The 14,247-nt window shown below is 45.1% G+C and overlaps 1 protein-coding gene across 5 annotated transcripts in view; it reads left to right on the forward strand.

The window, feature by feature from the left end:
• cacnb4a (calcium channel, voltage-dependent, beta 4a subunit) overlaps nucleotides 1–14,247 on the forward strand; it is a 50,536-nt gene that overhangs the window by 31,178 nt on the left and 5,111 nt on the right. The window contains exons 8-14 of one of the 5 annotated variants that reach the window (XR_009828251.1): nucleotides 1,703–1,783; nucleotides 3,635–3,693; nucleotides 3,783–3,892; nucleotides 4,036–4,187; nucleotides 6,315–6,410; nucleotides 7,617–7,793; nucleotides 9,387–11,471. Coding sequence is in view for 4 of the 5 variants with exons in the window: in XM_062067395.1 (XP_061923379.1) it covers nucleotides 1,703–1,783; nucleotides 3,635–3,693; nucleotides 3,783–3,892; nucleotides 4,036–4,187; nucleotides 6,315–6,410; nucleotides 7,617–7,793; nucleotides 9,387–9,611 (900 nt within the window). In the remaining variant the exon portion in view is untranslated. Of the gene's footprint in view, nucleotides 1–1,702; nucleotides 1,784–3,634; nucleotides 3,694–3,782; nucleotides 3,893–4,035; nucleotides 4,188–6,314; nucleotides 6,411–7,616; nucleotides 7,794–9,386; nucleotides 12,511–14,247 lie in introns of those variants that run through there. The other 4 variants (XM_062067395.1, XM_062067396.1, XM_062067398.1 and 1 more) reach the window with 4 other exon arrangements.

A 14,247-nucleotide genomic window follows, 5' to 3' on the forward strand; every position in this document is an offset into this window, starting at 1 on the left:
TGACATCATGGACTTTGATGTAGAAGATGATGATGTAGTGGACATGACATCATGGACTTTGATGTAGAAGATGATGATGTACTGGACATGACATCATGGACTTTGATGTAGAAGATGATGATGTAGTGGACATGACATCATGGACTTTGATGTAGAAGATGATGATGTAGTGGACATGACATCATGGACTTTGATGTAGAAGATGATGATGTAGTGGACATGACATCATGGACTTTGATGTAGAAGATGATGATGTAGTGGACATGACATCATGGACTTTGATGTAGAAGATGATGATGTAGTGGACATTACATCATGGACTTTGATGTAGAAGATGATGATGTAGTGGACATGACATCATGGACTTTGATGTAGAAGATGATGATGTAGTGGACATGACATCATGGACTTTGATGTAGAAGATGATGATGTAGTGGACATGACATCATGGACTTTGATGTAGAAGATGATGATGTAGTGGACATGACATCATGGACTTTGATGTAGAAGATGATGATGTAGTGGACATGATATCATGGACTTTGATGTAGAAGATGATGATGTAGTGGACATGACATCATGGACTTTGATGTAGAAGATGATGACGTAGTGGACATGACATCATGGACTTTGATGTAGAAGATGATGATGTAGTGGACATGACATCATGGACTTTGATGTAGAAGATGATGATGTAGTGGACATGACATCATGGACTTTGATGTAGAAGATGATGACATACTGGACATGACATCATGGACTTTGATGTAGAAGATGATGATGTAGTGGACATGACATCATGGACTTTGATGTAGAAGATGATGACATACTGGACATGACATCATGGACTTTGATGTAGAAGATGATGATGTAGTGGACATGACATCATGGACTTTGATGTAGAAGATGATGACATACTGGACATGACATCATGGACTTTGATGTAGAAGATGATGATGTAGTGGACATGACATCATGGACTTTGATGTAGAAGATGATGATGTAGTGGACATGACATCATGGACTTTGATGTAGAAGATGATGATGTAGTGGACATGACATCATGGACTTTGATGTAGAAGATGATGATGTAGTGGACATGACATCATGGTCTGTGATGTAGAAGATGATGACGTAGTGGACATGACATCATGGTCTGTGATGTAGAAGATGATGATGTAGTGGACATGACATCATGGACTTTGATGTAGAAGATGATGATGTAGTGGACATGACATCATGGACTTTGATGTAGAAGATGATGATGTAGTGGACATGACATCATGGTCTGTGATGTAGAAGATGATGATGTACTGGACATGACATGATGGACTTTGATGTAGAAGATGATGATGTAGTGGACATGACATCATGGACTTTGATGTAGAAGATGATGATGTAGTGGACATGACATCATGGTCTGTGATGTAGAAGATGATGATGTAGTGGACATGACATGATGGACTTTGATGTAGAAGATGATGATGTAGTGGACATGACATCATGGTCTGTGATGTAGAAGATGATGATGTAGTGGACATGACATCATGGACTTTGATGTAGAAGATGATGATGTAGTGGACATGACATCATGGTCTGTGATGTAGAAGATGATGATGTAGTGGACATGACATCATGGTCTGTGATGTAGAAGATGATGATGTAGTGGACATGACATGATGGACTTCCTTGATGTGTGCAGGCTGAGCAGGGGCCCCCCTATGACGTGGTCCCCTCCATGAGGCCGGTGGTCCTGGTGGGTCCGTCCCTGAAAGGTTACGAGGTAGGACTCCCAGACCAGGTTCTAATGGACTCTCGGGGGTGCAGACAAAGGTGTGCCAAAGTCCGTTGTCATGGAATCGCCGGTCCTCTCCTCCCTCTGCTGCCGTTGCCATGGTAACAGCCGTCTGGGGGAAGTGCGTCTTGGTAGTTTTTTAGAACTACAAACAGGTGGACAGAATTAAAGGTGGTGTTAAATCCACCAATCTATTTTTATTTTCATTTGGAACACGGCAAAACTCCTGGGGAGGACCCTAGACCACGTCCGGCTAGCAGGAGGCCACAGGGAAGACCCAGGACACGTTGGGGGGACCAGGGCGCCTCCCTCATGACCAGGAGCGCTGTGGAAAATGTATCAACTACAAATATTGACAGAACAAAGAAAAAACATGATAACAAATGTAAACATGAGATAATATATCCATCCATCCATCTTCTACCGCTTATTCCCTTTGGGGTCGCGGGGAGCGCTGCAGCCTATCTCAGCTACAATCGGGCGGAAGGCGGGGTACACCATGGACAAGTAGCCACCTCATAGCAGGAGATAATATATGATACATGTAAACATGAGGAAATATATGATAACAAATGTAAACTTGAGAAAGTACATGATAACAAACAACATGTCAGGCTCCTAGAATGTATCAAGGCCATAAAAATGTTTATTATCAGACAACTGAGAACATTCAGACTTAAATTGATGACTCAAATATGAGTCTTTAGTTGTTCTGCATGCGGTCCTGGCAGGAGAAGGTCTTAGACTCTCTGTGTCACACCCCACTAAACATCTTAGACTCTGTGTCACACCCCACTGAGCACCATGGACCTTCTCCAACACGCTGGAGAAGGTCTTAGACTCTGTGTCACACCCCACTGAGCACCATGGACCTCCTCCAACACTCTGGAGAAGGTCTTAGACTCTGCGTCACACCCCACTGAGCACCATGGACCTTCTCCAACACTCTGGAGAAGGTCTTAGACTCCGCGTCACACCCCACTGAGCACCATGGACCTTCTCCAACACTCTGGAGAAGGTCTTAGACTCCGCGTCACACCCCACTGAGCACCATGGACCTTCTCCAACACTCTGGAGAAGGTCTTAGACTCTGTGTCACACCCCACTGAGCACCATGGACCTTCTCCAACACGCTGGAGAAGGTCTTAGACTCTGTGTCACACCCCACTGAGCACCATGGACCTCCTCCAACACTCTGGAGAAGGTCTTAGACTCTGCGTCACACCCCACTGAGCACCATGGACATTCTCCAACACTCTGGAGAAGGTCTTAGACTCCGCGTCACACCCCACTGAGCACCATGGACCTTCTCCAACACTCTGGAGAAGGTCTTAGACTCTGTGTCACACCCCACTGAGCACCATGGACCTTCTCCAACACTCTGGAGAAGGTCTTAGACTCTGTGTCACACCCCACTGAGCACCATGGACCTTCTCCAACACTCTGGAGAAGGTCTTAGACTCTGTGTCACACCCCACTGAGCACCATGGACGTTCTCCACCACGCTGGAGAAGGTCTTAGACTCTGTGTCACATCCCACTGAGCACCATGGACCTTCTCCAACACTCTGGAGAAGGTCTTAGACTCTGTGTCACACCCCACTGAGCACCATGGACCTTCTCCAACACTCTGGAGAAGGTCTTAGACTCTGTGTCACACCCCACTGAGCACCATGGACCTTCTCCAACACTCTGGAGAAGGTCTTAGACTCTGTGTCACACCCCACTGAGCACCATGGACGTTCTCCACCACGCTGGAGAAGGTCTTAGACTCTGTGTCACACCCCATTGAATACCATGGACCTTCTCCAACACGCCGTCTCCCGCTCTCTGCCGCCAGGTGACGGACATGATGCAGAAGGCGCTCTTCGACTTCCTTAAGCACAGGTTTGATGGCAGGTGAGCGTCACGCCGCCGCCGTCACACGCCGGGGACACATGGTGACACCTGGTGACACCTAGTGACACCTGGTCCTCTGGTGCTTGCAGGGTCTCCATCACCCGGGTGACTGCCGACATATCGCTGGCCAAGAGGTCGCTGCTCAACAACCCCGGGAAGCGGGCCGTCATTGAGAGGTCCACCGTCAGCTGCAGCCTTGGTAAGCATGTGCACGTAGTGCACGTGTTTGCCACACTAATGTCACCCGTGTGTGTGTGTGTGTGTGTGTGTGTGTGTGTGTGTGTGTGTGTGTGTGTGTGTGTGTGTGTGTGTGTGTGTGTGTGTGTGTGTGTGTCCTTGCAGCGGAGGTGCAGAGCGAGATCGAGCGCATCTTTGAGCTGGCCCGCTCCCTGCAGCTGGTGGTTCTGGACGCCGACACCATCAACCACCCGGCTCAGCTCCTCAAGACCTCCCTGGCGCCCATCATCATCCACGTCAAAGTGTCCTCGCCCAAGGTGGGACCAGAACCAGCTTGATCCAACACAAAGTACAACCCACCAGAATTCAAGCTTTATATGACCCCGAATGGGACAAGCGGTAGAAAATGGATGCATGGATGGATGACAAAAAAGGCATAAAACCAAAACAAATCATTAAAACTTATAAACAATTAGATCTGAAGTTGATTTAGAGATTTAAGCGTTGAAAGTAAGACACAAATAAAAACAATTATATATTTTAACATTTTTATGAGTGGGACCCTTTTGGACCCCTGACAATTTGAGTGGGATTGTTTTAAAGCTGTCATTGCTCATAAATAATAATGAATCAAAATCAATGTTTTAAAATATTGACTTATTTAAGGCTCCAATGACTTCACATCAAATATTACACTTTCACATATTTTGGGGAGAAAATATTGCATATTTTGGGTTTTTGCCTTAAAAAGCAACCAGAACCAAGTTGGTCCAATAAGAAAAAAACTGAACCAGGTTACCCAACAAAAAGTACAACCAACCAGAATATCCATCCATCCATTTTCTACCGCTTGTCCCTTTTGGGGTCGCGGGGGTGCTGGAGCCTATCTCAGCTGCATTCGGGCGGAAGGCGGGGATATCTATATATATATCTATATCTATATATATATATATACATACATTGAAAGTAAAAAAAACATTTGACTTATTTTTTATACTTTGACCCTTTTGATCCCTAAGAATTTTAGTGTTGTTTTTTTAAAACCGTTTTTGCCTAAAAATAATAATGAATCAAAATCAATGTTGTTATGAATTATTGACTTATTCAAGGCTCAGATTACTTCACATCAAATTATTATATTTTGAAATATTTTTTGGGGGGGAAATTGCATATTTTGTGTTTTTGCCATAAAAAAACAAAGTTTTATATGACAAAAAAGGCATAAAACCAAAACAAAAAATCGTTAAAACTTATAATCAACAATTAGATCTGAAGTTGATCTCGAGATTTTAGCGTTGAAAGTAAGACACAAATAAATAAAATAATATGTTTTAACACTTTTCTGAGTGGGACCCTTTTTTTAAAACTATTTGCTTAAAAAATAATAATGAATCAAAATCAATGTTGTTTTAGAATATTGACTTATTTAAGGCTCCAATGACTTCACATCAAATATTACACTTTCACACATTTTGGGGAGAAAATATTACATATTTTGGGTTTTTGCCTTAAAAAGCAACCAGAACCAAGCTGGTCCAATAAGAAAAAAACTGAACCAGGTTATCCAACAAAAAGTACAACCAACCAGAATATCCATCCATCCATTTTCTACCGCTTGTCCCTTTTGGGGTTGCGAGGGGCGCTGGAGCCTATCTCAGCTGCATTCGGGCAGAAGGCAGGGATATCTATATATATATATATATATATATCTATATTTATATATACATACATTGAAAGTAAAAAAAACATTTGACTTATTTTTTACACTTTGACCCTTTTGATCCCTAAGAATTTTAGTGTTGTTTTTTTAAAACCGTTTTTGCCTAAAAATAATAATGAATCAAAATCAATGTTGTTATGAATTATTGACTTATTTAAGGCTCAGATTACTTCACATCAAATTATTATATTTTGAAATATTTTTTGGGGGGGAAATTGCATATTTTGTGTTTTTGCCATAAAAAAACAAACGTTTTATATGACAAAAAAGGCATAAAACCAAAACAAAAAATCGTTAAAACTTATAATCAACAATTAGATCTGAAGTTGATCTCGAGATTTTAGCGTTGAAAGTAAGACACAAATAAATACAATAATATATTTGAACACTTTTCTGAGTGGGACCCTTTTTTTAAAACTATTTGCTTAAAAAATAATAATGAATCAAAATCAATGTTGTTTTAAAATATTGACTTAATTAAGGCTCCAATTACTTCACATCAAATATTATATTTGGAAATTTTGGGGGGGAACAATTGCATATTTTGTGTGTTATAAACAATGTTTACTTTGATTAAAAAGAGCATAAAGCAAGCGAAGTAAAATAAAATAATAAACATTTACAGGTATTTAAGCGTTGATCCCTGAGACTTTTAGTGGTATTTTAAAAGTGTTTTAAGTGTGTTTTGTTGAACACAAAAGACGTCAATGTGTGACACCTGCAGGTCCTGCAGCGTCTGATCAAGTCTCGAGGCAAGTCTCAAAGCAAACACCTGAACGTGCAGCTAGTGGCGGCCGAGAAGCTTTCCCAGTGTCCGCCGGTGAGTGGACTTTGCTTCTTTCCCTCGCCAGCATGAGCCGGCCTCCAGCCTCCATCCCCCATCCTCCATCCTCCAGCCTCCATCCTCCATCCTCCATCCTCCATCCTCCAGCCTCCATCCTCCATCCTCCAGCCTCCATCCTCCATCCTCCATCCTCCATCCTCCATCCTCCATCCTCCATCCTCCAGCCTCCATCCTCCAGCCTCCATCCTCCATCCTCCAGCCTCCATCCTCCAGCCTCCATCCTCCATCCTCCAGCCTCCAGCCTCCAGCCTCCATCCTCCAGCCTCCATCCTCCAGCCTCCAGCCTCCATCCTCCAGCCTCCATCCTCCATCCTCCATCCTCCATCCTCCATCCTCCATCCTCCAGTCTCCAGCCTCCATCCTCCATCCTCCAGCCTCCATCCTCCAGCCTCCATCCTCCATCCTCCATCCTCCAGCCTCCATTCTCCATCCTCCATCCTCCATCCTCCATCCTCCATCCTCCATCCTCCATCTTCCATCCTCCAGCCTCCAGCCTCCATCCTCCATCCTCCAGCCTCCATCCTCCATCCTCCATCCTCCATCCTCCATCCTCCATCCTCCATCTTCCATCCTCCAGCCTCCAACCTCCATCCTCCATCCTCCAGCCTCCATCCTCCATCCTCCAGCCTCCATCCTCCATCCTCCATCCTCCAGCCTCCAGCCTCCATCCTCCAGCCTCCATCCTCCATCCTCCATCCTCCATCCTCCAGCCTCCATCCTCCAGCCTCCATCCTCCATCCTCCAGCCTCCATCCTCCATCCTCCAGCCTCCATCCTCCATCCTCCATCCTCCATCTTCCATCCTCCAGCCTCCAGCCTCCATCCTCCATCCTCCAGCCTCCATCCTCCATCCTCCAGCCTCCATCCTCCATCCTCCATCCTCCATCCTCCAGCCTCCAGCCTCCATCCTCCAGCCTCCATCCTCCATCCTCCATCCTCCAGCCTCCATCTTCCATCCTCCATCTTCCATCCTCCAGCCTCCAGCCTCCATCCTCCATCCTCCATCCTCCAGCCTCCATCCTCCATCCTCCATCCTCCAGCCTCCATCCTCCATCCTCCATCCTCCATCCTCCAGCCTCCAGCCTCCATCCTCCAGCCTCCATCCTCCATCCTCCATCCTCCATCCTCCAGCCTCCAGCCTCCATCCTCCAGCCTCCATCCTCCTCTCTTTGTCCACCTGCAGGAAATGTTTGACATCATCCTGGACGAGAACCAGCTGGAGGACGCCTGCGAGCATCTGGCCGAGTACTTGGAGTCGTACTGGAGGGCCACGCACGCCTCGCCCGGGGCCGCGCCCAACCCCCTGCTGGGGCGCAACCTGGGCTCCACCGCGCTCTCGCCGTATCCCGCCGTCTTCCAGGTGAGGACGTCCGTTGTTGAAGCTCCAGTCCTATGACTTGACACATGCTAACTGTATGCTAACCTTAGCATGTTGACAGCTGGCATATGCCCTCAGAAATATACATCTTAAAGGAAGTTACGACTGTTCTAATGTTTCACCACAAGGGGGCGATGTCCGTATTCACGTCCGGCCATGTTAGGACTCTGACAACAAAGGCTCGTGTCAGTAAAGGCAGTTTGATGGCGAGGTGCAGTTTTCGCCACCAGGCTCCGCCCACTACGAATAGGCATAAATAGGTACAGAGCCATAGACCGATTCAGGGTGACATCATCATCATGAGTACCAATTATGATCAAGATCCAAACTTGTGGAGCCGAGTTATCAACGTTTCGTGTTTTGTATCGAACCATCAAATCAACTTTTGGCGCCAGGCCACGCCCACATCTCATGCCGTAGAGAATATGGATTCACAATTTATTATCGACGATCAGTTTAGTACATTCTCTGATTACATAAAGTGCAGAAACGACAGTTTAATTGGAAATGGTGTGTAGCAGTTTTTGGCGCCAGGCTCCGCCCACTACGAATAGGCATGAATAGGTACCCAGCCACAGGCCAACTTAGGGTGACATCATCATCATGTGTACCAATTATGATCAAGATATGAACTTGTGGAGTCGAGTTATTAACGTTTCGTGTTTTGCGGCGAACCATCAGATCAAAGTTTGGCGCCAGGCCACGCCCATATCCGGTCACATGTGCCACGCCCACATCCGGTCACATGCAAACTAAATATTCGCATTTTGTCACCGACGTTCAGTTTAGTATTTTTCTTTGAATACCGTATTTCCTTGAATTGGCGCCGGGAATATAGTATTCGCCTGCCTAGAATTACAGCCGGGTCAAACTCGTTTCGCAAAATAATTAGCGCATGCTTGGCACTTCCGCCGGGTCAAATATGAGTCATTAAATGACTCCCGCCTCCAGGTGGTAGAGGGCGCTAGTGATCCTTCTTGCGACTACCAGTACTGCAGGAGACAGGTACTGCAGAAGAAGACAACAAGCAGCAAGCATGCAGCAATTGTTTGCTTGCACTTTTAACATGGAGGATTACATATCTAAAATAAAACCGTTTTCTAAACTGGACTTTCAATCGAAGCAGGAGGTAATAATTAAAGGAATATCTCCAGAGACTTTTAAAATTGAAGAAAGATGAGAAAGACTGCCTTTGATCAGAAGCAGCTGCACATGGACCCATCTACAAGTAAAGGTAAGATCATAATAACGTTTTTTTTATTAAATGTGTTTTTAATGATAAGGTATGCGCCGGAGTGAGAAGAGGTTTTAAAATAATTAGAGCATGCTTGCTCATTCCGCATGCTTTTGGTAACCGCAGGAGTGAGAAGAGGTTTTAAATTAATTAGCGCCCCTGCGGCTATTCAAGGAAATACGGTACATAAAGTCCAGAAATCGTTAGCTTGGCGATGGCGTGGGGCAGTTTTCTGCGCCAGACTCCGCCCACTCCGAGTAGGTATGAACAGGTAAAAGGTTGGTTGAGAAAGAGGACAAGGACCAGTCTCGGTCCTCGTTTATCTCAGGTGTGTCCAACAGGCCCAAAGGAACCATAACAGCAACCGTTCAACCGGAGAACTGGCCCCGGTGGAGCGTGGCGGCCTGATGCCGGCGGACCAGAACCTCCACAACGAGCGGACGAGGAGCAACCGCCTGTCGTCCGGCTCGCAGCACAGCCGAGACCACCTGCCTCTGATGGAGGAGGACCCTTACCAGGACTCGTACAGGCCTCATCGGAACCAGGACTGCAGACACAGGCTGTGACGCTAACTTGGACTCTATGGACCGTGACCAACAAAGGTCTTGTCCATGTGGACCGCGACCAACATGGACTGTGACCAGCGAGGGTCTTGTCCATGTGGACGTCGACCAACATGGACTGTGACCAACAAGGGTCTTGTCCATATGGACGGCGACCAACATGGACTGTGACCAACGAGGGTCTTGTCCATGTGGACCGCGACCAACATAGACTGTGACCAACGAGGGTCTTGTCCATGTGGATCGCGACCAACAATGGTATTGTGCATGTGGATCGCGACCAACATGGACCGAACCTCGACCAACATGGGTCTTGTCCATGTGGACCGCAACCAACATGGACCGTGACCAACAAGGGTCTTGTCCATGTGGACCGTGACCAACAAGGGTCTTGTCCATGTGGGCCGCGACAAACAAGGGTCTTGTCCATGTGGACCGCGACCAATATGGGTCTTGTCCATGTGGGCCACGACCAACATGGACCGTGACCACCAAAGGTCTTGTCCATGTGGGCCGCGACCAACAAGGGTCGTGTCCATGTGGACCGCGACCAATATGGGTCTTGTCCATGTGGGCCACGACCAACATGGACCGTGACCACCAAAGGTCTTGTCCATGTGGGCCGCGACCAACAAGGGTCTTGTCCATGTGGACCGCGACTAACATGGGTCTTGTCCATGTGGATTGCGACCAACAAGGGTATTGTCCATATGGACCGTGACCAGCAAGGGTCTTGTCCTTGTGGACCGCGACCAACATGAGTCTTGTCCATGTGGACTGTGACTAACATAGGTCTTGTCAAGGTGGACTGCGACCAACATGGGTCTTGTCCATGTGGACCACGACCAACATGGACCGTGACCAACAAGGGTCTTGTCCATGTGGACTGTTACCAATATGGGTCTTGTCAATGTGGACTGTGACCAACATGGACCGTGACCAACAAGGGTCTTGTCCATGTGGACCGTGACCAACAAGGGTCTTGTCCATGTATACCATGACCAACAAGGGTCTTGTCCATGTGGACCGCGACCAACATGGGTTCTTGTCCATGTGGACCGCGACCAACATGGGTCTTGTCCATGTGGACCGCGACCAACATGGGTCTTGTACATGTGGACCGCGACCAACATGGACCGTGACCAACAAGGGTCTTGTCCATGTGGACCGTGACCAACAAGGGTCTTGTCCATGTGTACCATGACCAACAAGGGTCTTGTCCATGTGGACCGTGACCAACATGGACCGTGACCAACAAGGGTCTTGTCCATGTGGACCGCGACCAACATGGGTTCTTGTCCATGTGTACCGCGACCAACATGGGTCTTGTCCATGTGGACCGCGACCAACATGGGTCTTGTCCATGTGGACCACGACCAACATGGACCGTGACCAACAAGGGTCTTGTCCATGTGTACCATGACCAACAAGGGTCTTGTCCATGTGGACCGCGACCAACATGGGTCTTGTCCATGTGGACCGCGACCAACATGGGTTCTTGTCCATGTGGACCGCGACCAACATGGGTCTTGTCCATGTCCCCCAGTGAAGGTAGCACACGATTGAAACAGGAACTGCAAGCGCTCCACACGGCAACGTGTTGGCCTTCTGGGAACCTGCAGAACCGTAGCATGTTGACCAGACCAGAACCAGTTTGCCTTTGTCCAGGAGTCCGTAGAACCCACACGACTTAAAAACTCTTCCCTATTGGTCCAACATGGCGTCAGTCCTCTTAACGCCTCTCAGGACTCCATTGTTGTCTTCAGGACCAGCAGAACCTCATCCAGATCTTTCAGTCCTGCTCCATCCTAGACCTGAGTGATGTTTCCCACCTGCTCCAAAGCTCACTAACCAGTCCCAATAGTTTGTGTTACATTTGTTCGGCAAACATTTGTTTTTTATGTTATTAACGCTTCATGTTTTGATGTTATTAACATGTAATGAATGTGTTATTATCCATAAGCAGCCCGGCTACAAGCATGTCTAAATCCCTCTAACCACTCCCAGTTGTTTGTGCTACATTTGTAAACAGTTTTTGGTTTTTAGTTTATTAACGGGTCTTTTTTGCTTTTTCGGTTTTGACATTATTAACAATTTATCTTTTTTATAGTCCTAACAAGTTATTAATCATAAGTTCATCAATCATAATTTTGAAAAGCATGTCAAAGTCTCCCCTAACTTGTCCCAATGGTTGGAGTTCCATTTGTGCTCCAAACACGTTGGTCTACCTGTGACATTTTGAAAGTTATTAGCGACATACGATTTTAACAAGCTCCATAAAAAGTTACTAGCATCAAAACTATAATTGGTACACCAAATATTTTTGCAGCACAAATGATTGGGACAAGTTTGGGGAGGTGTTGTCATAGTTCAGGGGTCGGCAACCCAAAATGTTGAAAGAGCCATATGGGTGAGGGCGGACCTACGTCACTTCCGCCTACCAATCCCCTAGCAACCGGGAATTGGTTGAAAACAAAGCAGCTCACAGCGAACACAGCATTGACAGAAAAAGCATTTAACGAGCGTTGTGGCTTGGAAGTCGGCGTTAAATCCTTCATTTACGCATTTTTACTTATTCGCATATCGTGTGAAAAAACGAAAATGTATTATTTGCGTCAGACTCGTCTCAGTGAACTTTAAAGCTTCTCAGGCTTAGCTAGGCTTGCTAGTTAGCTTAGCCTGCGCGCTACTAAGAAAGAGACGCGGAAGTTATCAACAACAAGATCAAGTGTTAGTGTATAAAATATTGAGAGATTTGAGGGCTACATGTATTGTTTAAGTACAACTGTTCTTCGCCAGGTGTTCTTTGGCCGCCCTGGCTTACGTTTTCCCGGTGGTGTCCATCTTAACGCTGCCTTTGGTATCCTCTCGTTGTCCGCTTTTCGAAAATAGCTAGCTAGGCTATAGACCAGGGGTCACCAACGCGGTGCCCGCGGGCACCAGGTCGCCCGTAAGGACCAGATGAGTCGCCCGCGGGCCTGTTCTAAAAAAAAAAAAAAATTTTTTTTTTTTTTTTTTTAAAAACTAAATCTACATGGAAAAAACACAAGATACAATTTCAATCAGTGCATCAACCCAAACAACCTCCCCCATGCACACTCATCCACACCCACTCACACAAAAGGGGTTATTTCTTTCTGCTACCAATATTCTGGTTCCCACAACATAGACAACACATCTGCAAGGGACACAGTCCCTGAACACAACATAGACAACACATCTGCAAGGGACGCAGTCCCTGAACACAACATAGACAACACATCTGCAAGGGACACAGTCCCTGAACACAACATAGACAACACATCTGCAAGGGACACAGTCCCTGAACACAACATAGACAACACATCTGCAAGGGACGCAGTCCCTGAACACAACATAGACAACACATCTGCAAGGGACACAGTCCCTGAACACAACATAGACAACACATCTGCAAGGGCCACAGTCCCTGAACACAACATAGACAACACATCTGCAAGGGACACAGTCCCTGAACACAACATGATTGTATAGGCTGCTGGTCCACTAACATTTTCATTAATTACTATTTTTTATGTAATTATTTTTATATTGTTTTACTTTCTTTTTTATCCAAGAAAATGTTTTTTATTTATTTATCTTATTTTATTTTATTTTTTAAAAAAGGGCCTTATCTTCAACAGACCAGGTTGTCATTGAAATTAGATTTGTTTAAAGGGTTTTTTAAAGCAGGTCCAGTCCAGATAATGTCCAAGTCGGACTCAGCAACACACACCTTCATTCATGTACACAGAAAAAAATTAGGGAACACAACAGATTGCATATAATTTATAAACAAAATTACATTTTCAAAATAAGCATTTATGTACAGTCCAGATTATGTCCAGGTCACTCAAATTAGGGAACACAACAACAGATATCATATAATCTATAAACATAATTATACTTTCAAAATAAGCCTTTGAGGACTTCTCATCTTTTTTTTTATGTTTTTTGGCATCATTATCGTTTTCAACCATGTAACTTTCTAAAGTTAGAAAATACTGAATAAATGTTTTAAAGAAAGTAATACTAAGTGAATATCTGTTTTTGGCCTTAAAAATAAACATTTTACCGAGTACTATAATTAAATTGACTAAATCATGATTGTCAATGAACTCTCCTAAAATAACAGAAACCACATTAAGCTTCATAAACAAACCAATTCTTAAACACATTTTTGGAACTTCCACCCAAAACAAAGACACAATATGACAATACCAAAACAAATGCAGGGTGGATTCAGGCTCCTGACAACAAAATCGGCAATCATCTGACTCTGTCATATTCCATAATTTTAACATTTTCCCTGTGGGTAAGAAGTTATAAATCATTTTAATTTGAAAATAACGATTTTGCACATGGATAGTGGTTTTATAGATTAGTTTGAATATGGCATCCCATGGCAACGGGCAGTCAAAAAAGTCCTCCCATTTTCCATTTGTGTTGTATGAGGCAGCCTTCAAAGATTTCTTTATTAAATAAAAATTATATATTTTTCTATTTATTTTAGTTCCTTTTTGCCAACTAGAATTTCTTATTAGAGGTTTACAAACTAATAATTTAGTAGTTCCATAATTAATTATTTGTTTCCATCTTTTCCCAATGACTCCAGTTAGTT

Source organism: Entelurus aequoreus, linkage group LG13 (genome assembly GCF_033978785.1).
Source record: "Entelurus aequoreus isolate RoL-2023_Sb linkage group LG13, RoL_Eaeq_v1.1, whole genome shotgun sequence".
Taxonomy (NCBI): Eukaryota; Metazoa; Chordata; class Actinopteri; order Syngnathiformes; family Syngnathidae; genus Entelurus; species Entelurus aequoreus.